Genomic DNA, 24,912 nt, shown 5'->3' on the forward strand with positions numbered 1-24,912 from the left:
TCAAACAAGATGGCAGCAATTTTTCACTTGCTAACACAATTAAAATTGTTCTTTTTTAATAATTCAGTAATATTCAGGTAATTCCGACTGCATAATTTAGAAGCTACCATTGTAACTTATTAGAATTGACAAAAAAAGTCGGTTGAAACCATTGTTTTTTTATCTGAAAACTCCATTTATCGACTACAAAATCTTGTCCCAATTTTGTAGAAGTCTTTTAAACCAACACATTTCAGGTGAAAACATGTGTCATGGTGAAATTAGTATAAATTCAAAAAAATTATGAAAAATAATCCAGTTAAAGATTTGCAAGATGTATTTTTACAAAAAACTTCCACGATTACATTCCATGTAAAAAAAAAAAAAAATTAAAAAAAAAAAAATAACCAGCGGATCCTTAATTTAATTCAATTTAAGTCAAGGGAAATAAGTCAGTTTGTCATACCGAATTGGTCGTACAGCTTTTTCACATTAAAACACAATCAAATTCAATAAATTCACCTGCAATGCATCGGTTTAAAAGGTCACCAGTGTAAGCTAGCACCTTTTGTCTTGAAATGTGTATGAGGATTTGTTAAGAATTTTAAAGCTATATATATTCAACAGTTTACTTCCAAAGTTCTTTCAAATTTGAAAGTGATTTAAGTTCAGGTATACCAGAAATGGTGATGATAAATAAGTTGTGATGTTCTCTCTATTTATCTAAAAAATATTTCGCTGACAAATATTATCATGGTGAGAAGAAAGAGAATACCATAGATCAACAACCTTGAAATTTTGACATTGCATTAAATGCATTAAAAAAAAAAAACTATTTTAAATTTGTTTTAAATTTCTACATTGTTTGCTGATTGACCTTTTTCAGAATTGATGCGTACGTTAGAAACGAAAACAGTTTCTAATCCGAAAGTGGAAGAATTTGAAAACCTTCAACAGCAGCTGTCGAAAAAGAGTATGGATCTTGTGAGGGCACAGTCAGATTGTAAAATAGAGAAAGCACAGTTTGAAAAAAAGTAAGTTGTTATTTTTTACTTCTCTTTATAATGGAACTAGCGAAGGGTACCCGGCGTTGCCCGGGTGTTTGGAGGTGTGTGTGTGAAAACAATAAAAAATGTTTTGGTAGGTAAGTATGAGGATCGAACCTGAACCATTGAGGCAAAGTTGTAAATTAAAGTGTGAAAAAAAAAAGAGTGTGACGGTTTTAACCATTGGGCCACCGCGAGATGCTAAGGGAAATACGTTTGAATTTATTTAATTACTTGGATTTGGCAGGTGCACGTTTTAATGACTTAATGAGGTCAAGTTTGACTGCGGGATAGTATTTCATTTACTGCGGGAACGCTTTTTTTTTAAATTTTTATTTTCCCAAGATGTTATAGGAAAAGGACTAACACACATGCGGTGAGCGACAAATGTTGAATATTTATCTTCCCGAAGTCGAGCAAATTAAATAGACAGGCGAGCTCCATTGTTAACTCGGAGATATTATGATTTATATGTGATATAAAAAGTTTTAGGAAGTTGTGAACCGACCGACCGCTTCTCTGAAAAAAGCCTTTTGTAGACGTACAGAAAAAGCGAACACACATACACACATACATACATTTTCACTTTTATATTTATAGATAAGATTTTTCTTTTTCTTTTTTCCAAATACGATAAAAGGATAAGATTTTTTATACTATTTTACAATTTGTCATTGTTCTGAGGGAGACAACTTTCTTTTACTTAGAGATGCATTCATTTTTTTTCATCTAATTTTGGACACTAATAATGTTAGTAAGTTTTTACGAGCGGTTGACAAAAACACACTTTTGAGAGGCTGAGGCGGTGTGCCTCCCCCCCCAACTCCCACCCGAAAACAGAATTTTTGTGAAGTAATAAATGGTTCTTCTGCTCGGTTAATGTCAGCGCATTACTTATGGAAAAACGGTTAATTAAACTGCAGAAATACCTGTTAAAAACTATACTACTTCTATAATTGAATCCCCCCCCCCTCCAAAAGAAAGAACAAAAAACATAAAAGAATGTTTTTTCTAAACCGTTTGTGAAAACTCAGACAACATTATTAGCGTCCTAAATTATGAGATGAAAAAATGAATGAATATCTTAGTAAAAGAGAGTTGTCTTTCTCAGAACAATGACAGTATTTTCTTATTTATTTTTTTTTTAGTAATATGAAAATCTATCCGCCAGACAATCTCTCTTGGCACTTTATCAGAAGGTGTCTCTAAATTCATAATGCAGCTTCTTATTATTCAGGTACTTCTCTTAGATTTTGTGTCCAGTTAAATATAGCACCACGTACACTTTTACCCAGACATAAAATGAAACTATATTTCATCTGTTCTTATCTGACTTATTTGCTGCTCAATTATTCTCTCAATCACTTTTAGGATCTGATCGAGCCATTTTGATCCCCTGTGATTATGTCTCGTGGTTTCCCTTTATCCATACAACAATTTATAATTGTACTAAGATTTTTATTTTTTACTCTTCGTCACCCCCCAAACAAGGTGTATTGCCACTGTGCGCTCCAAGCCCTTGTACCCCCTCAACAAACCCGACAAGCAGCAAAATCCCACCTCTACACTGTAGAGATCTCTAGATGCCAGAAGGCCTTTTATTCTAATAGTTTCTTCACTCGAACTGCTAGACTTTGGAATTCCCTCCCGGGTTCCTGCTTCCCTGATTGTACTGAGATGCAGAAGTTGAAGTGTGAACAGACATCTTGTTGTTCAACTCCTTACAAATTATGTACCAAATGTGCCTTGTTTGGAATGAAATGGCAAATGAAAAAGTTTTCACTTTTTCATATGTAGTTAGAATTATACGGTTTTACTCAAGACGACTATATAATTTGATTTTGCAACAATTCATTTTAAGATCGTTAACATCAGAATTTTTTATTTTTTTTACCGTAGCAGCATGAGATTTTTTTTTTTTTTTTTTTTTTACATGGGGGTCACCACTTATCAAGGCCCAAAGGCCACTCAGGGATAAGGGTTATTGCATGTACAGTAATCAATGAGATAGTATTGTAGTAATCATTAGTATTGGGGGTTTTAATAGAGTGTCTTACTTACGGGGGCGGTTTGTCAGGAGTTTGTATATGTTGGACTTGAAGACGTCCAAGTTGTAGTCAGGTGGGAAACAGGCAAGCGGCAGTTCAATCAACATTTTTATTTATCACATGATCCCACCTACTATATAAACAGCAGTTTCTTTTTTTGTATGTCCCACTGAAACTTTAAAAGTACACAATAAACCCCTACAAAGTTGGTATTTTCTTTTTATCATCATAACCCCAGAAAAATGTCTTAAATTTAGAAAAAATTCTTTGAAGGTCAAACAGCTATTCATGCCATTCAATGTTATCAGGAGTTAAACACGATTTTTATGCTATGCGTTAATACAGGGTGAAACAGAAAAGTTATCACCCTAAAGAAAACAACACTACAGCTTTATTTTAAAACTTTTATTGAAAAAATCAATCCAGGTAACTTGATTATGTAGTAGAGCTGACATCTATTCAATGTAATTCAGTCTCAATCATCGATATGGGTCTGGAACTGGGAGCATGCCTTTTCCACAAGCCTCAGCGGAGGCTCGGCAGATGGCGATGATCAGGCTGGTTTTGATGTTGTGGGAGGTCATGTTGGTGATGTTCTTGACGTATTACCAAATGAAGTAGTTCAGCTCGGGAGAGGAGGGTGGCCAGTGGGAGAAGAGTACAAAGTCGTAGCACTCCTTCTGAAACCAAGCCTGGGTAATTTTGGACATGTGGGCTAGTGCTGAGTCCTGCTGCTACACCCAGGGTCTGCTAGCAGCCACCTGGGAGTAACCACACTCTTTAGCACATCCAGATATATTTTAGTGTTGACACTGTTTATCAAGACTACTTGAGGATAAGGGTTAATGAGTATCAAGTAGTCGATGAGATCAGAAATGGTGGAAATTAGGTAGGGTGTAATTATTTAAGAGGATGACTTAACAAGAACTTATAGTTTCACCTTGTACAACCCCCCCCCCTCCCTCTCAAAGAATTAGCATTTTTTTTTAAATTGAAAGATGCTAGCTCTGGATTTAATTTAACGCTTAATTATTCTCATTTCTCTACAAAGAGGGTAGGGAAACTTAGTTTTAGTAATGCTCTGGAGGCATCCTTAATTTTATTTGGTACTTTCAGTGCTCTACAGACTTCCTGAGGTTTATTTTTCACTCCTCACTCACTTAAAAAAAGAAAGAATTTTTCTTTTAAGGAGGGTAGGGGAGACTTCACACTGTTTAACAGACTCTGTAGCCTAGTGGGGGACGCCGTTTTCTTTTCCCTGCAACCTCTTTCCAACAGAAGAGATGTTGCGAGCCTGTCTGATTTATCCTTATTTTCATAGCAAGTGCTCGTCTGAGCTCCAATCTATGGTTTCCTCTTGCTTGACTTTCACAAAAACACTTGTCTAACTGAAACCACTATTAAATAATTTTCCCCACTCTTTATCTGTGCCTAAACCTTAACATAAATTCCATAAACAAAGGTTCTTTCTTAGAATTGCATGCCTGTGGAACTCTGTTCCGTTTTCCTGCTTTCCAACTGACTACAATATGGTCATCTTCAAGTCCAACGTAAACAAGTTCTTGGTGAGCCATTCCTCTTAAGTAATCCAATTTACTAAATTTCCAATACTAACAATTACTGCAATATTGTCCCATTGGCTACTGTACACTTATTAGCCCTTATCCTCAAGTGGCCTCCAGGCCTAGATAAGTGGTGACTCCTTTGTTAGAAAAAAAAATCATCATTTATTTAGTTTTTTATGACCCCTGCTAGTTATTATATGATCAAAAAAAAAAACAACTTTGCTAACGAATTTATTTATTTTCGCACTTTTGTTTTTACACCAACCAGGATCAAATCATATGAAGAAACCATTGATATTCTGAACGAAAAGATCAAATTTTTGAAAGAAGAATTACGTCTCCGTCAAACAGAACAGGGTGAGATGACTAGTAAGTTTGAACAATTTCAGTGTTTTGTTTGAAATGTCTGATTTAAAATGAGATTTTCTTTTCCAGTTTTTTTTCAATCCTTTTTTCCACATTTTTCTTTTCTATTTTTTCCTTTTTTTTCTACATTGTTCCTTTTTTCTTTTCTACGTTTTTCCTTTTTTTTCTACAATTTTCCTTTTTTATTACAGTTTTCCTTTTTTTTTTACATTTTTCCTTTTTTTTACATTTTGCCTTTTTTTTTTAAATTTTTCCTTTTTTAAATTTTTCCGTTTTTACATTTTTTAAATTTTTCCTTTTTTTTAAATTTTTCCTTTTTTTTAAATTTTTCCTTTTTACATTTTTCCTTTTACATTTTTCCTTTTACATTTTTCCTTTTTTTTTACATTTTTCCTTTTTTTACATTTTTCCTTTTTTTTACATTTTTCCTTTTTTTTACATTTTTCCTTTTTCTTTTTACATTTTTTCCTTTTTCTTTTTACATTTTTTTCCTTTTTCTTTTTACATTTTTTTCCTTTTTCTTTTTACATTTTTTCCTTTTTCTTTTTACATTTTTTTCCTTTTTTTTTTTTTTTTTTTTACATTTTTCCGTTTGTTTTTTTTTTTTACATTTTTTTTTCTACATTTTTCCTTTTTTTTTTATTACATTTTCACCTCAAACAAGTCACATTGTCGCTTTGGTGTAGGGGGCTACTATCAGGGACATGAGCTACTGGGATAATATGTAGGGAGTTGGGCAGCAAGATGTCGGTTCACGTTACACTTGAACTTCTGCATGTCAGTAAAGTTGGGGAAGCAAGGACCCGGAAGGGAATTCCAAAATCTATTGGTTCTGGTGAAGAAACTATTGGAGTAGAAAGCTCTCTTACATCTAGGGATCTCTACTGTGTAGGGGTCGGATTTAGCTGCTTGTCAGGTTTGTTGGAGGTATTTACATCGTGGGGGCACATGTGCTTGCAGTTTGTCAGAGCATTAACCATTAAAATACTTGTAGAACAGGCAGAGGGATGTAACATTTCATCGGTGAGACAAAGGCTGAAGCTTAGATGACAGTTCAGGACCTATCAGGTTGGCAACTCTTTTTTGAACCTTATCCAGGAGGAAGAGACTAGTAGCAAATGCACCAGCGCAAATGTTACAGCAATACTCCATACGTGGGTGAATGATGGCCTTATACAAGTAGAGATACAAGATACTTTCAGGCATTAGTAGCTTTCTAGCACGGTAGAAGGCTACCTTCCTCGCATCGATCCTGGCAATGCTCTCAATGTAATTGTTCCAACTCGTGTTTCCTGTGAACGTTAGGCCGAGGAGTTCAAAAGAAGTACTTTCAGTTAATGAATCTTTGGCCATTGCTATTGATGGTAGAGAGGGTTTCTTGTAATTATTGAAGGAAACCAGTTTAGTCTTGGCAGAATTGAATGTGACCATCCATTTGTGTCCCCATTCCACTACAGATCAGAGGTCATCCTCTAGTGTTTCTGCCATTTCCCTAAATATGTATTCATTTGTTTTCCTGTCGTGCATGTTATAGAGCATGGTGTCATCAATATAGATATTCATCTCAGAGGCAATTTTGTCGGGAAGGTCATTTATGAATATTAGGAATAATAAAGTTCCAAGGATAGACCCCCTGAGGCACTCCCGCATTATTTATTTTTTATTTTTTTTTTTTTTTGCATGGAGGTCACCACTTATCAAGGCCCAGAAGCTACTCGGGGATAAGAGTTATTGCGTGTACAGTAATCAATGGGATAGTATCGTAGTAATCGTTAATATTGGAGATTTGATAATGTGTTTTACTTAAGGGAGCGGTTCATCAGGAATTTGTTTATGTTGAACTTGAAGACATCCAAGTTGTAGTCAGGTGTGCACTTTGACGAGGGGGGGACCAGACATTGGAGCTCAGACAAGCACTTGCCATGTAAATCTTCTGTTGGGGAGAGGTTGCAGGAAAGAGAAAAGGGCATCCCCCACTAAGCCATGAAGTCTATTTTGTACTTTGTCAAGTCAGGATAGGCTGTTTTTAGCAGCTCCTGCCCAGATGTGGCAACAATACTCCATTCCATCCTTGGACGTACTTGAGTTTTATACAGTTAGAGAATTGCATCCGTAGTGTGATATCTTCTGGAGCAGTAGAAGGATCCCATCATTTTCCCAGCAACCTGTCTTTGTTTTATCGTTATTTCCATGGCAAGTGCTCGTCTGAGCTCCAATCTCTGGTCCCCCTCTCGTCAAAGTGCACGCCTGACTACAACTTTTTTTACATTTTTCCTTTTTTTTGTTTTCCTTCTCTTTTACTCTTATAAATCTTTTTCAGTAGTTTTTCAGAATCCAACCTATTTTTAAAAACAAAAATGCAGAAAAATCTGTATGATGTACGTACCTGTCACAAAACGAAAATGTCATATTCCAAAAATGACATGAATTGATAAAGTATTTTGTTTTTCATATAGAAAATTATTTTTAGTGATTTTTTATATCATAGCCGTTACATAGCTGATTTTGATCTCGGTAGTTTGAATTGATTTGCCTCCCTTTATTAAAAATGGCAGAGTGAGATGCACCATCCTTGCTTCCTTATAAAATTTGATTTCTTTTGAGTAAAAAAAAAACCTGCTTGATCAATTTGTGATTTTTGGAATATGACGTTTTCATTCCATGACAGGTACCTATATCACATTTTTTGTAATTAGGTTGGATTCTGGACAAGAACCATTTTTTTTTTTTTTTTTTTTTTTAATTTGGAAAAGCTTTTTGTTGTTAGCACTGTTTTAAACCAACACATTTTTAGTGAAAGCATTATGTACTTATGTGTCATGTCGAAATTCCAAACTTTTTTTTTTTTAAATGATCCAGTAGAAAAATAATTGCAAGTAAAAATAAAATTTATCAAATTATCGAGTTTTATCGTGGAAGAGTTATTCGACCAATTCTGGTTGACAAGCTGATTTATCTCCCTTATTACAATCCATCATTTTTAAACACAAAATGTCAGAATGTAATTTTAAATAATTTTTTTTTTTTTTTTTTTTTTTTTTTTTTTTTAAATACGTTTAGCACATTTTCTACTGGATCATTTTTTTATAATTTTTGGAATTTATACTGATTTTCACATGACGTGTTCAAGTGAATTTTTCTCAATTTCACCTCTTGTTGCAATTTTCACAAATGTTTCTTTTTTTCTGTATTTCCAACTTTTCCAGTTAAAATTCCGTCAGCTAAACAGAAACCAAGCCAGTCAGGCGAGACCACGGATGAGAAGTCGGCTGTGCAGACACAAGGTTTTACTGATCATATGGTATTTGTTACGTTGGAAGCAGAAAATGTCAAGTTGAACAGAAAAATTGAAACCCTCAAAAGAAAACTTACTAATTCTTTTTGTAATTATGAAGAACTCAAGAAGGAATTTCAAATAGTCAAGTAAGTAAGAAAGGAACAACCAGAAACATGGATGAAATGCAGTAAAAAAAAAAAAATATATGTAGTATTTTAACCAGGATTGGAGTTTATGAGGCAGTAGTGAGAGGTGTATTGTGTTGTTTAAATGCGATTTTTTTTTTTTTTTTTTTTTTTTTTTTTTTTTTAATAAGGTTTACGTTAGATTTTGATGAGAGGTGGATTACAGTACTTTCACTGCACTTTATGAAATTCAGTCTTTAGAGTGTAGTTTGAAAAGTCAAAATTGAGTATAACAGTCTTCCTATATGTAACTTGTGTGTTAGTTTTTTTTAATTTTTTTTATTTTTATTTATTTTTATTTTTTTTACACTTATCAAGGCTCAAAAGCCCCTCAGGGATAAGGGTTATTGCGTGTACAGTATGTTAGTGTTGAGATTTGATAAAGTGTCTTACTTAAGAGGGCGGTTCATCAGGAATCTGTTGATGTTGGACTTGAAGACATCCAGGTTGTAGTCAGGTTGAAAACAGGCAGACAGAACAGAGTTCCACAGTCGTGCACTTCTAAGAAATAACCTTTGTTTATGGAATATACGTTTTGGTTTTGGCACAGATAAAGAGTGGGAAAAATTTTTGACAGTGGTTTCAGCTAGACTGGTGCTCCTTGTGAAAGATTGGCGAGGGGGGACCAGAGATTGGAGCTCAGACAAGCACTTGCCATGGAAGTAACGATAAAACAAAGACAGGGTCGCATAATCTCTCTTGTGGGAGAGAGGTTGCAGGGAAGAGAAAAGGGCATCCCCCACTAAGCCACGAAGCCTATTTTGTACTCTGTCAAGGCAGGATAGGCTTATTTTAGCAGCTCCTGCCCAGATGTGGCAGCAGTACTTCATCCTTGGACGTACTTGGTTTTTATACAGATAGAGAATTGCATCAGTAGTGAGATATCTTCTAGAGCGGTAGAAGGATCCTACCATTTTTCCAGTGACCTTAGCAATAGACTTGATGTACGTGTTCTATTTCAGGTCAGGAGTAAAGGTCAAACCCAGGAGCTTATCGAAACATGGAGCTTCCCCTAGTCAAGAGCCATCCATTTCAATTGATGCCAGCTGGAGATCAGAGCATTGATGATGTAAAGATAGTAGCTTGGTTTTAAATGCATTAAAAGTAACCAGCCGCCTCTTCTCCCACTGTATCACGCGCTCGAGATTAGAGAGAGAATCAGAGAGAACTTTGTCATTTACAGCCTTTGATGTGTAGCCATAGATGGTCATGTCATCAGCAAAGATGTCAACAAATGATTTAAATATGTGTTTTGGGAGATCATTGATGTAGATCAGGAAGAGAGTTGGGCCCAGGATGGACCCCTGAGGGACTCCAGCATTAATACTGAGGGCCTCTGATTTCTGCCCATCAACCACTACTCTTATGAGCCTATCAGAGAGATTTATTGATCGAGAAAACATTTCCAGTTATACCGTAGCTGGAAATCTTGTAAAGTAGGCCCTTATGCCATATTTTATCGAAGACTTTTGATATGTCAAGAGCAATTGCCCTAGAGAGGAAGCCTTTGTCAAGAGATTCACTAATCCTATGAGATATAACCATTAGCACATCTGCTGTAGATCTGGCAGAACAGAAACCATATTGCATGTCACTAAGAAGATTATTTCTGTTGAGGTGGTTGACTACTTCTCTATTTAATATGGATTCCAGCAACTTACTCATGACACGCAGGAGACTTATTGGTCTGTACTGAGAAGGAGATGACTTATCACCTGAATTCTTAAATACAGGGCATACTGATGAGGTTTTCCAGGGTGTTGGGAAGCACTTCTCTTTAAGGCAATGCTTAAACAGCTTTGTAAGTATGGGAGCAAGTTCTGGTTGAAGCTTTTTCAGCACTATAATTCGAATACCGTCAGGACCAGTTGCTTTACTGGAGTCAAGGTTCTTGATTAATTTAGCGACCTCACATACAGATATTTCTATGTTGCATAGCATGTTGTCGTCGCATAGGGTAGAATTAGCTGCAAAGTTCTTGGCAAATAGTTTGGCCTTGTCTGATGTTGACGAGATGACCTCAGGTCCATTGATGACGGTTGGGATAGAACACATTCTTCTGTTCAGAATCCTGTTTGCTATTTGCCAAAACTGGTGGGAACCAAGCCGCTGCTCAACTACTTTGGATTTAACGGACTGAGCATATAGCTCTCTTGCATTTTTTATTACTCTTTTACAGTGGTTGCTGGCAGTCCTGAAAGCAGCTGCAGTCTCAGTGCATCTATTACGTTGGTAGCTATGGAAAAAGTGATTTCTGTGCGTGATGGCAGCAGCACATTCTGGGGAGAACCATGGCTGGCTATTAGGTTTTTGTTGGAATTTGGGAGTGTTGTGTTTGAGATCCTGTTCATGTTTGTAAATGCAAGATTTTATGTTTCTGGCAGTTTCGCCAATATAAAACATCAGACATGGTACACATTTTATTGTGTAAATGCCAGCTGTAAAGAAATATGAATATTTACTCAACACCAAACTGGATTCAACATTAAATATTAGAATACGCTGCATAAATCCAGAAATAATAGTAAAAAAAAATTTACAGGGATGTTTTTAAATGCTATCTGATGAAATTTTTTAAGGATTATAGGTTTTTTTTTTTTTTTTTTATTTTTTTTATGGTGTTTATAAAAAGTGTTTCTTTTCCAGGGAGACTGCGGACAAAGAGAATGATACTCCAAGCAAACGGAAAAAAGTTGCTGAAAAGTCTACAAATACAGAAATCCCCATATTATCAGGTAAATTTAGCCTCGCTTGAAGAGTCCATTTCTATCTATACAAATGACATTAATTTATTTATTGTGGACTATTATCTTCATCTTTTTAAGTTGTTGTTTCACGACGTTCCTTTCCCATCGTGGTTACCACCTGATGAAGGCCAGAGGAATAGTTGGCTGAAACATCGTGAAACAACAACTAAAAAAAATTAGAATAATAGTTTGCAATAAATAGATTAATAAATTAATGTCATCTTAATAATGAATTCCAATTAAATAATATATATCAATGACATTGTTTATAACTCCAATATGGTATGTATGAAATAATGTAGTCTTTGTGAGTAATAAGACGAAAACCTGAAGAATAAATTGGATGAAAACGCTTATGTATAATGTTAAATATAATGTTTTTATTATATAATTACAATTGAGAAAGGACTACTTTGCAATGAGGACGTATAATTAGGTTCAATCTTCAGTAAGTCATAACAATGACTCTTAAAAATGGTATTTGATATCACGTTAAATATTCGCTCTTGATCCATAATGCTAAGTAGAGTAATCTCGCACTCTCCTACATCATGTAGCTAATGAAAAGGAAATCTTTGGGTCACTCTAAAGCAAGGGTCAGCAACGTTTTGGAGCGTTAGAGCCAAAAAGCTATGCTGATTTTTCAGAAAATGACCTCCCTTGTTACGATTTGACCTCTCCTGTTTGTTTATTTTTTTTCTTTTAGCAAAACTCAATTTTTGCTAATTTTCTTCACAAAAACTATTTTCACTAATAACTAATTTTGTACCTTATCAGTTTTTGTGATTCTTGGATATGTTCATTACTGTGACATACCGTAAAACGAGTAGATATCATTGATTTTACTTGAAATTTAATATTTTGAATTTTGCTCTAATGAAGAAACACCAAATATTCATATTCTTGTGTATGCATTATCATTTCTGGTGGTCTAAAGAAAAAAGCAAAGGACATACACCATTGACATTTCATTATAGAGTGGAAAATTTCTTTCAAAATTCGTTTGAAGTGGTTGTCTGACTTGCTATTTGCTTTCTTGCTTTTCATCACCATTTGAAGTAATTTAATAGATGATGAGAGGGGGCTAGAAAAAGGCATGTTTTTTTTTTTACATGCTAACTTTTACATCATGAGACGAAAGTACATATTTATTTAAGGGTTCTTGACCTTCGGGCCAAGATCAAAGTGTAGTGTATTGGTCCCCCGATTTATCGGAGAGGGACCTATGTTTTCAGTGGTGTCCGTTAGTCTGGACGATTACCAGTCCATTAGTTTTTCCTGGAATTTTGCCACAAATTGTATTTCATTAAATAGATGTTCACAGTAAAAAAAATTTTTTTTGCAAAAATTCCCATTGTATCTCTAGGGGGCTCAAAAGAGGTAAAAAATGGCCAAAAATAACACGTTTTGCTCCATAACTTTTGATCCATCCATTAGATTTTTCTGAGACTTGGCAAAAATGTGGAGCCCATTGTTCTTAATATAAATCCAGTGATAAAATTTTGGTTCGTGTCCCCGGGGACTTTCAGTGCTAAAAACACCCCTTTTGTGGCTCTTTTTTCATATTTCTGAACAAAACCTTTATATGTTTGACTATATAGTGGTTTTTCAACACAAATATACATGTGTTAAGGCCTGAAACTGCACTGTTATCCATTTACACTGGGATTCAGCATCCCCAGGTCAAAAAATACCTAAAAATGACACTTTCTGCCCTATAGTGTTTGATCCATCGATTAGATTTTTCTGAAACTTGGCCAAAATGTGGAGGCCATTGTTCTTAATATAAATTTAGTATGGGTGACCCTGGAAAAATTCTGGTTCACATCCCTCTGGGACTTTTAGAGCTAAAAAACATGCCTTTTTTGGAGCTCTTTTTTCATGTTACTCAAAAGCTTTATGCATGTCTAGATAGTGGTTTTCCCATGGTGCTGAATTCAAATATACATGTCTTAACGCATGAAATTGCACCGTTTGTCCATTTTCACTGGGATTTGGCATTCCTGGGAGCTCAAAAGGGGTCACAGATGCTCCCAAATTGCAAAAAATGACATTTTTCACCCCATAACTTTTGCCCCATCCGTTAGATTTTTTCGTAAACTTGGCGAAAATGTGAAGGCAACATTGGTTCTTCAAACTTCGAACATTCATCATTTCTTCACTATTTTTTGTGGCATCATCTCACATGCAGCACCAGAGGGGGACCACGCATGCGCAGCTTGTTGTGGTGAATGAGAACTTTAGCGAGGCTCAAGCATAGACTAGCAAAGGCACAGTGATGAGGATGACCATAGACACCCCCTCCCCAATTCTTGAGTGGCCTTGTGCCTAATTTTTTGTTTATTACTGTTTTGTTTGTAAACTTTTGAGAGTGTAAAAAAAAAAATAAATAACTCAAAGTGTAGTATCTGTTCTGATGTTGAACTTCACTTTTTTTCTTCGATTAATGGAGGAGAAATCCTTCATGACTGATACATTTTTTTTTATTTTTGTTACTAACCAGAGTGCCCATTTTGGGGGAGCTGGTTTCCCCCCACATTAAAAACCGACTTTGTGTCTAAATCTTCTTTCATGGGGAAGCAAGTAAAAAAAAAAAAACAAAAAAAAAAAAACAATACACACTATAGAGTAGAGGATGTGAGTCAATCAGCATTTTTCTTGTCTACTTGAATAACACGAAATACATGCTATATAATATAACTTAGTTCTGAGATTGAGTTATGTTTGTAAAGAGATAATTCTATACTGGTTATTCTAATTAACTGAAGTTGCCCGTCTCAGATGGATAGACTGGTGAATAGGCTGATAGACAGTGCTGATGTCTATGTATGGCCTCATAGTTTTGTTTTCTTTCTTTTAAGACATGTTTTTCAGCGATTGTTCTCTTTGAGTTTCCACAACGATCAAATTTAAATTCTAATAATTCTCGCTTTGTTCTCGTGCAGCATATCTCTGACCCTGCCTCGTCAAATTTGACTCCGATGTCAGATCAATCCAGAATTCACTTTGAGAACATTGTTTTATGCACGGGCAAGTCATTGTAACTCTATTCACTCACACGTATCAAATTCTGTACTACTGGATCTGCTATCCATAATCTAACAAGTCCATGTTATTAATACAACTTTTCTATGTAATCCGCAAACATTTCTATTTTTAAGTTGTTCTAATATCGCTACTTAATACATAATATTTCTGGTAGTAATGATTTTTAATTCTGCTTTTTTTTGTTTTTGTTTTTTAAATAAATCTTATAAACTAGGTAATTTCACTTGCTTGCTATCATGACAATAAAATTCCTACTCACTACTTTAAATCATTGAAACTAAACTAATCAATAAAAAAAATAAAAATCACCAAATCTATATATATAAAGGGCAAAATGTGTGTGTGTATGTGTCTCGCAAAAACTTTCGACACCTGCGTCGGATCCTCACGAGATCGGTATCGTTTTGAAGCTCAATGTCTCGGATAACAAATATAAAAAAATTGGCCAAAAACATTAATTCTTTCATTCTCAACTCACCAGTTTTCTACAAGGAGGGGTCAGTTTTTCCGCCGACATTTTTGCAAGTCATTGTCTCCTACGATTGACTAGTCTTAACTTCAAGGTTCGGAACTTCTGATTAGGCGATGGAGACACGTTTTTTTTTTTTGTTTTGTTTTTTTTAACCGGTTTTTTTTTCTCCTTCGCATTACGAGTTCGAGCCTGCCTGCCTACTACCACTTCTACCAAATCTCTGCCTACTGTTGTTTAGATTCCCCTCCCCCGCTACTACCACTGTTTTTATCCCCCCTCCCTCCCAGTATTGTTTTGACACCCCCACCTCCAGGTCCTTACTACACCACCTAAACACCCGGTCAACACCGGGCACCTTGCTAGTTAAATAATAAAATAAAAATTTGAAGTTCTTTTAATGAAAATTCAGTCAAGAAAGCGAAATGTTATTTTTTTTTATTCTAGTGTAAATATTAAAATAAGCAATTTCTAATGGAGACATATTTCGTTTTTAGGATGCATGTTTTATCGTCAGTAAATTTAGAACTATTTGGCGGGGGTGGGGCTAGAAAGCTGGATTTAAACTTTTTTCCAACTTTTAAAATGTAAATAAAATATTAATTCATTTGCTAACTCATCATCACCACCACAACCACCACCACTCCCTCCCAACATCTACGATTTTATTTTTTTGTTTTCTTACCTCTTTCGATGTTTGCACAGTTGATACCTTCAGCTCCTCTTTCTCAAACCACCATGCTCTTCGCCATCCAAATCTCTTCATATAAAGAACAGGTTTCTGCGCTGGCTGAATGCATGTTTTAGCCTGAAAATATATTTATACAGTATATTCGTATATGCCTGTATGTGAGTTGGGTTGAGTGCAACGCTACAGGATGGGCCGAATATCCTCTTATCTCCAAGGTGACCAGGTTTTAATAGCACATCATATAACCTTGGATCCATACCAAAATTGCTGCACTTTTTTGGCCCCCTCTGTAGAAATGACTGAGAGAAGGGGTAGGAGCAACCTTAGATATGGTATAACGGGTAATTCAACATCACTGGCAAACATTTCATGTGAAAGATTGACCCTGAAAACCTGTGTAAAAATGCAAGATTTATTGATTTACCATGAAAACTGACCGAGTTAATGTTTTAAAAGGTAATGGAGAATGATTTTTATGTCGAAAATGTTTAACTTTTAAATTTGAAACTTTCCCGTCTTGTTCAAATTTTAGTATCATGTAGAGTAGACACAACAAAACTACAGAAAGATATTGCAATTTTTTTGTTTGTGTGCTGGTTGAGATATTTAAGTGCTATACTGGCCAGCATATGCCTGCATGACAGCAAGTACCTTGTGATATTCGAGATTGAAGAATTAACCTCCCATAGTGATACAACAGTGTTGGTCTAATATAGATTGTTTTAGTTTAGGGCATATCAACGGCATAATCACGTTGACACACCGGTTCTCGAAAGATCACCAAAGTTAAGCAACGTTCAGTCTGGTCATTACTAAAATGGGTGATCAGTTTGGGTATTCCAGGTGCTGTATTTAAAAGGACATCAACACCTCCGTGCAAGAGTTGCAAAAAAAAACTAACGTCGTCATCTCTCCTAATGGTGATATACATGCGACTGAGGACCGCTTGTGAATTTTATACTCACATAGAACTTCCTCCTTGTTCAAATTTTAGTATGAAGTAGATGCGACCTGACATGAAACCACCAAAAAAAAAAAAAAAAAAAGAAATGTTGCAAATTTTTGTGGTTGGGGTACTTTGGCATTATATTGACTGGCATATTCCTCACAGACTTCAACATAAATTTATATTTTCAATTTATTTTAATATCGCTAGTTAATAAAATATATTTCACTCAACATACACAATTTTAAATTGAGATGGTGTTCCATTTTTTCCATTTTTTTTTTCTTAAATTCCAATGAAAGAACAGAATGTTTTAATTTATTATAGTGTCCACAAAGTCTTTAGACAATTTTGTAAACTCATTAAAATATTTTAAGAAGTGTTATAATAATCTTTCATATCAGAAATAAATTAGAAAAATGAAATAATTGATTTCCAATCTGCAGCAGAGGGATCAGGATTATGCGTAACTAGCAGGCCGCCCCGCATTACTCCGTCATAAAATGCATTTAAATATATTTCGATTAATGCAGATTTCGTATTTCTTATTATATTGGACCCAATATATAGTAATGATTTTTAAAAGTTTTTTAAAGAATAAAGCGTGCATCACCACAGAGAATTGAAACCAAAACGTTTAGCTTACGATTTACTTTTTCCTTTGACATGTTTGCTGCAAGGCTAAAAATTAAAACCTGAACTAATAGCTATTACGTTGCGCATGTATATTCGTAATGCTGTTGTTCAACCTTCACCTGGTGAATTTCATTTTTTTTTAATTTTCACACTTTTGTACTGATGTTCCCTGGCTAACACTACATAAAAAGTTTTGCATGGGTTCGAATACCTTATATTTCATGTTTCATGTCTGTAGACCAAAAACTGATAGGAGTTTGGTAGACAAAGTCTTTTAAACAAATATATATATGCACGCATACATAAATATATATATATAGAAAGAGGTTTGTGCTTACTATAACCTTTTTATGCAAATATTATGCAAGTATAAATCATGTATTAGGTTGGTTAAAAAATAATGTTGTTTTTTGACATTAAGTTGTACATCAAAAAACATTATTTTTGAACCAACCTAATAGAATATCCGCATGAATATAATTACATGTAATAGTAAACTAAAGGTGATCATCCCATAAGAAAACCAAAAAAACTAATAGGGAATTAATTAAAATGAATGTTTAAAAGAATATGCAAATTAGCTGGATCTTTTGCAGATAAATGCAATTCCACGATCCATATATAACAAAGTTGTATAAATAAATAGAAAAAAGGTTTTTTAATATGAATATGAATACACAAAAAAATAAAACAAATTTATAGGAGTAAAGATTGCGTTATGTCTGACAGGAATAAAAAGGGTCAGTTTATATAAACATTTATTCTTGACAAAGAAAAGAAGACAGTAGACCGACAGAATTGACCAGACACATCCTTTTTATTATCAAGAATAAATGTTTATGAACTGATCATTTTTTGTCTCTGTCTGACATAACACAATTACTTATAATCTCAGTCTTTTTGCTAGAGGTTAGAAATCAATTATTTTATTTTTTTTAATTGATCTCTGAAATCTAAAAAAAAAAAAAATCATATTAATACAATTATCTTCAGAACTATGATTGTTTTAATGTGCTGACGTAAGGGAATTAACTCCTTTAATAAATGATTTGTCAAAAGAATTATTTTGATAACACCTTTTAAAATATTTTAAGGAATTAATAAAATTGTCTGAAGATGTTGTGAACACCTCGTATAATATGATTGATTGACATGTGGGCTTGTGTTTCTCCCCCTTCCCTTACTCCCTTCTGTTTTGCTCTTTGTTCTTTTCACTTTCTTATTTATCTCCTCGCCGTGAAATGTGCCGAGAATATCTTCACTTTTATTGTAGATAATTTTGTCTAGAGTATAAAAAAAAAAAAAAAACAATGGTGAAAAAAAAAGATTGTGTTCACTCAAATTAGTTGACCTCTTAACATTTATTCAATTGGGTTTCTACCAGTACTTTGTTTAATTTTCTATTTTTGAGCGATTATAGAGACTTCAAAGATGTGACTGTCACATGTGTGTCATTGTTTTTTAGTTCTAGTGTAACATTCGATTTTCACCCCAAAGAAGGCATAGTGCCATTTTGAAGTAGGGGGCTACTATCAGCGGCATAAGTTGCAGGGGCATTATGAAGGGATATGAGTAGCAAGATGTCTGATCACATTGCACTTGAACTTCTGCATGTCAGTACAGTAGGGAAAGCAGAATCCCGGAAGGGAGTTCCAAAGTCTAGCAGTTCTGGAGAAGAAACTATTGTAGTAGAAGGCTTTCTTACACCTAGGGATCTCTACTGTGAAGGGGTGGGATTTAGCTGCTTGTTGGGTTTGTCGGGGGCATTTACGTTGAGGGGGGGGGTAGAAATGCTTGTAGTTTGTCAGAGCATTCACCATTAAAATACTTGTAGAACAGGCAGAGGGATACAACATTTTGTCGATGGGACAGAGGCTGAAGCTTAGATGACAGTTCAGGATCTATCAGGTTGGCGACTTTTTTTTTAACCCTATCCAGGAAGGAGAGACTAGTAGCAGATGCACCAGCCCAAATGTGACAATAATACCCCATACATGGGTGAATGGTGGCTCTATAGAGGTACAGGATACTTTTAGGCGTAACTTTCTAACATGGTAGAGAGAGCTCACTTTCTTCGCAGCGGCCTTAGCAATGCTCTCAATGTATCTGCTCCAACTCCTGTCCCTTGTGAATGTTATGCCAAGAGTTTGAACAAAGTACTTTCAGGTAATGTGTTTTTGGAAATTGGTATCGGTGGTAGAGTAGGTTTCTTCTAATTATTGAAAGAAAAAAGCTTAGTCTTGGCAGTATTGAATGTGACCATCCATTTTTGTCCCCATTCCACTACAGATTGGAGGTCTTCCTCTAGTGTTTCTGCCATTTCCTTAAATATGTGCTCATTTGTTTTCCCCTCGTGCCTGTTATAGAGTGTGGTGTTGTCAGCAAATATACCCATTTCGGAGGCTATTTTATCAGGGAGGTTATTTATGAATATTAGGAATAATAAAGATCCAAGGATAGACGCATGAGGTACTCCTGCATTTATATCATATTGTTTAGATGTACGACCGCCGAGGAAAACCTGGATTCTTCTCTTAAGAACTTAAGAAGGATCTAATTAATGTTATGGGGTTGAATGGTAATAAACAAAAGGAACACAGGATTTTTAGAAACGAACATGTATTCACATAAATTACAGGCAAAGACCGGTTGGGAATACTATTCCTCAATGGTAGGCGTTTGCATACGACCAGCTTCATCTTGTACCAATCTCAGACTGGCGAGCACAGGTCTCGATACCGGAAGTGACGTCACGAGATAGTCTATTAATCCTCTGGAGGGGCGTTTCCAACAGCCCCCTCCCAAGCTTTTTGTTCGTAAAAGCTGTCAGTAACCTTTCTCTTACGGAACGACTGTCCTAGTTCATGTGTTGGTGGAGGAGGTTCAAGATCAAAAGTTTCGAAGACAGTGTCTATCGGCTCATCTTCCAATGGTTGACTGTCGCTGGTTTCAACTAATCGACGTCTTCTCAGTTGATTCTGGTGACGTTTGTGGGTATATGTTGGTCCTTGTATTATATATACCATGTCACTGATTCTCTTAGTAATTGTACCAACCTCCCAGAATGATGTGTTGTTTTTATAAATTTTGAAAAACACTTTTTCACCTGATATGAAACGTTTACTGGGTACATAAGTGGTCACTAGTGACCTTCACTGTTTGGGTAAGAGCTTGTCAAAAACGGATCTCACTTTCCGCGCAAACATCGTTTCTGCAAGTGAGGCTGCTGTTGGTGTGTTCGGTTGGGTGTAATCCTATAAACGTGTAGAAATTGTTGCTTTGGCTTGGGCTTTTTAGCTTCCTGCTTTGCAGTTTCAAGTTTTTTTTTTTTTTGCCTCCTCTGGCAGATTCCGTTGAAGCTTTCTTTTTCGATTTCTCTCTCCTTAAAATACGCACGAAGTTGTCAGCAAAAACAAAGGCAAAAAAACTTCTCACTTCGTTTGAAAAATGTTCGAATTTGCATAAACCTAAGCAGTCGACAAATGTCTTAGAATTGTTCACGCGGTGAAATTTAGGTCAGCATTTTTCTCTTTATCTTTTTTCTTTCTTCTTTCAACAGGCCAAGAAATTAATTTTTAAGCATTAACAAAATGCGTTTCGCCCAGTTCTTTTCAATTTAAATATAGAGACAAAAAGAGTAACTTACAATTTCTTCAATAACTTTGCCATGTGTTCGTTTTTTTTGTTTTTTTTTAGGACATAATTGCCAGTCGACTTCTTCGCTTGTAAATTCAAAGTTCTTTTTTATGGAGATAACCCATGTGAAAGTCGAATCCTCACCGCCAGTTGTTATGGGGTTAAATGGTAATAAACAAAAGGAAACACAGGATTTTTAGAAACGAACATGTATTCACATAAATTACAGGCAAAGACTGGTTGGGAATACTGTTCCTGAACGGTAGGCGTTTGCACATGACTGATTTCGTCGCGTACCAATCTCAGACTGCCGGGCACCGGTCTCGATATTGGAAGATGTCACCAACAGAAGTGATGTCATGAGATAGTCCATTAATCCCCTGGAGGGACATCTCCAACAATTACGTTATGTATTCTTCCAGTGATACCATATGATCTGATTTTCCTGAGAAGACCATCGTGCTATACATTGTCATAAGATATATCTAGCGCTACTACTCTACCCTCCTCTGCTTTGTCCAGTGAATTGTATATACGATCCGAAATTACAGTTAGGATATCTGCTGTGGAACAGGCTTGCCTAAATCCATATTGTTGGTCAGTCAGAAGTTTAGAACTAGAGCTTGATTAATTATGGTCTCAAATATTTTGGCGATATGCGGGAGGAGGCTAATGGGGCGATAATTTAATGGGTCAGTTCTTTCGACAGAATTCTTGAAAATTGATACTACAGAAGCAGTTTTCCAGCAGTCAGGGAAGCAAGATTCATTAAGGCATTTGTTGTAAAGTTTGGAGAGAACTGGAACAACGTACCGCATAAACATTTTAAAATAAGTTAAAATACTGAAAACCCTATCCAGCTAGGTAGGAGAGTAACTTATCTTGCCTTGGATCACATTTATTTGTTATATATGTTTTTTGATCTCTTTATAGCCAACATGAGACTGTCATCTTTGGAGTCTCAAAAATCACTCAAAACTCGAAAATAAAACAAAATACTGATAGAAATTCATGGTGACATTTATTAGGTGGATTTCTATTTGTTTCATTTTCGATTTTTGAGTGATTATCGAGACTTCAAAGATGACAACCTCATGTCTGCTATCTTGTTGTCAATCAATGGTGGTCCAACCATCGTATAATAGTCACTCCCATAAAAATTTACTATTGTTTTTTTTCTTAAATTCTACTCCATCATTTTCCATCATTTTTTTTTTTTTTTGTCCACTTTGATTGTTTCTTATGAAATAAGTTTGTCATAATGTTTTGCTGTCGTTTTATTTAAGTGATTTTTGTCGAATGGCTATTATGCACAAGTACCAAACAGTTTAATGATTTTTTTTTCTTCTTTCAGACTCCAATTCCACACCCGTTAAATGCAAACTTTCAGCCAAAAAGACCAAGTCTCCCAGTCGTCTTAAGCCACAACAATGCACAACACCACACAAAGAAACAGAAAAGGCCGAATGCAGCAACCAATGAAAATGTGTGCACTTGATGACGTCGTAAATGTGCAATGTATGAATGTGAACTTTTATCTGTGTAAAAAATCTATTTTTTATGTATAAAAGCTTATTTTGCAATCAGTGTTGTTTTTCTTTTAAAACTTATTTTCTCAAGTAATAAACGGATTTACTGAATTGTCTTCAGAACCAGAATTGTTTTAATGAGTTGACATAAGGGAATTAACTCCTTGGTTAAACTGTCAGTTACTTCTCATTAGGTATATAATCTGGCTGGAAAATCAAATGAAAATGAAGCAAGACGTTAGGTTTTGATACATAATCTAATATATCTTCTATATATACAGGGTGTCCCAAAAGAAGCTGACGGATTTTAAATTTGATTAACTTCATCAATATTTAAGTTATGCTTACTAATTTTTATATGTAGAAAGATGAGCCTCTCCGTGAGTTTTTGAGATATTGTAAGATATCATAGTTACTTATTCTAATTTTATTTACACAACTTAATCTAGGGTATGTTTTTAGTTATGAAAAATGATGTTACTCAAATGTCCACCATTTTCATTTTCACACTCTTGTGTTCTCTCCAGGGTATTGTCCAGCACATCACTTAATGTTTCAGGGCTTATGGCTCTAATTTCCTCCTCTATATTGTTTTTAAGAGTATTTATTGTAGCTGGTTTGTTTGCGTATACCCGTTCTTTGAGGCAACCCCAAAGGAAGAAATCTGCGTATGTGAAATCTGGCGAGTGGGGTGGCCAATTTATCTCACAGCCACAAGAAATTATTCGGTTGCCAAATATGTCCTGGAGCAGATTTAATGTTTCTCATGCCGTATGCGCCGTTTCACCGTCTTGCTGGAACCACATTGATCGAGAGACCCCAATTTGACTTGATCTCCTTCTTACTGATGTGGATGGATCCTCGGCCACACTCTCTGCTAATCTCTGACGATTCTCATCACTTCTTGCTGTTCAGAGTCTACCAGATTTAGGGAGGTCACATACAGACCCTTGCTCATGAAATCGAGCCACCATAACTTTTATTGCATTGGGAGTAGGGGAATTTCTTGTGTTGAAGTTTCGTCAAAATTCTCTTTAAGTTTCTGATATTAACTCATTCAACCGAAAATAGGACTCTACGATAAATATCCGCTCTTCGGTAGTGTAACGACTCATGAGTACTTCGAAAGGGTTACTCCAGATGATCTGAAAAAATAAAAGAAAAATATAAAAAATTAAGAAAGTTATGATTTTTTTCTTTCTTTCTTTTTTCTTTCTTTCTTTTTTCTTTCTTTCTTTTTTCTTTCTTTCTTTTTTCTTTCTTCTTTCTTTCTTTTTTCTTTCTTCTTTCTTTCTTTTTTTCTTTCTTTTTTTTCTTTTTCTTTTTTCTTTATTTTTTTCTTTTTTTTTTCTTTTTTTTTTTACCATCAGCTTCTTTTGGGACACCCTCTATAAAAGGCAAAATGTGTGCTAGTTTGTGTGTGCATTTTTTTGTGTATGTCTGGCAAAGGTTTTTTTATAGGGCGCGCTCAATGGGATCACTCATTCATAAAACTTTTTCTATACTGTCTAAATTATAATATTTACGAGTTACGAAGGGAAGTCGCGTCTATCTTTAATTTAGCCGACTTTTACTTTTGCTATTTTCGAGATTTTTTTTTCACTCCGCGCATCTTCGTTTCGCTTTTCAGTATAAAAAAAGCGAAACTGAATCTGTAGCATAAACAGCTCCGTGACACTCGTGATAAAGCGCCCAGAAAAGCAAATAAGGTTTGATCAATGTGGGGGGATTGCTATTTATTGGGACACTAAGGAGTTATTTTTGCTCCCCAACATCTTAGAGAAACAAACGGCCAAAATTGGAAAGAAAACAATAAAAACTGCCTCGTAACAAAAATTTAACTGCGTGATATGTTTGATCTCATTATCATTAAATTCGTGTACCTGTCATTTAAGTTTTAATTGTTAAATTAAATCACTTTTCTGTTACTCTGCCGTCGTGGGTGAGTGGGTAACTTGTCAGGATTTTTTTCCACCTTCACTTCAAGGTTCCAGGTTCGATCCTACCTACCTACCAAAACTTTTTTTTTTCTTTTACCACATGGGCGACACTGTGCAGTTCGCTGTTTGTTTGTTTTTGTTGGGTTTTTTTCCGATTTTTAAAAAAAAAAGTTTAACATCGATTTTTTTTTTTTTTTACCCCAACACACAAACATCTCCAAACACCCGAGCAAAGCCGGGCACCTTCTAGTCTTCTATATTTATAAATATAAAAGTGAAAATGTGTATGTGTGTGTACTTTTTCTGTATGTCCGCAAAAGGCTTTTTTCAGGGGAACGCTCAGTCAGCTCACTCATTCTTAAAACTTTTTATATGCTGCCTAGATGACAATATGTACAACTTAACAATGGGGGTTGTGCGCGTATTTAATTTGCCCGACTTTTAAACGCTATTTTTTTTCCAGATTTTTAGATCGACACATGTTTCTTTCGTTATTCGGTGTAAATCGAAACTGGATTCGAATTGGTCTCCAGAAAGCGATGTAAATGTTTGTCTTAGAACGTTTTATATAACGTCTAGATCGTAATATATAGGATTTGCGAATGCGCATCTAGATTTATTTTGATCGACTTTTACAAATTCTTGCTATTTCGGCTTCTCTCCTGTGTGTTCGGCTTTTTCGTATAAAAGCGAAACTAATCTGAAGCGAAGGCGTGGTTCTCAGCCTCATGCCGGGAACGTCTAGAAAGCAATCAGCTTTTGATCAATGCGGAGGTAACCCCTTATATCAGACAATTGCTATTC

The 24,912-nt window shown here is 35.2% G+C and overlaps 1 protein-coding gene across 3 annotated transcripts in view; it reads left to right on the forward strand.

Annotated features, from left to right (window-relative positions):
* LOC145261197 (uncharacterized) overlaps nucleotides 1-22,225 on the forward strand; it is a 133,486-nt gene extending 111,261 nt beyond the window's left edge. The window contains exons 33-38 of one of the 3 annotated variants that reach the window (XR_013864420.1): nucleotides 866-1,013; nucleotides 4,907-5,007; nucleotides 8,211-8,427; nucleotides 11,113-11,201; nucleotides 14,159-14,243; nucleotides 21,994-22,225. Coding sequence is in view for 2 of the 3 variants with exons in the window: in XM_080119520.1 (XP_079975646.1) it covers nucleotides 866-1,013; nucleotides 4,907-5,007; nucleotides 8,211-8,427; nucleotides 11,113-11,201; nucleotides 21,994-22,121 (683 nt within the window). In the remaining variant the exon portion in view is untranslated. The remainder of the gene's footprint in view (nucleotides 1-865; nucleotides 1,014-4,906; nucleotides 5,008-8,210; nucleotides 8,428-11,112; nucleotides 11,202-14,158; nucleotides 14,244-21,993) is intronic. The other 2 variants (XM_080119522.1, XM_080119520.1) reach the window with 2 other exon arrangements.
* Nucleotides 22,226-24,912: the final 2,687 nt, after the last annotated feature.

The sequence above is a fragment of the Euprymna scolopes genome, chromosome 37, assembly GCF_053919585.1.
Source record: "Euprymna scolopes isolate OS-2025 chromosome 37, ASM5391958v1, whole genome shotgun sequence".
NCBI lineage: Eukaryota > Metazoa > Mollusca > Cephalopoda > Sepiida > Sepiolidae > Euprymna > Euprymna scolopes.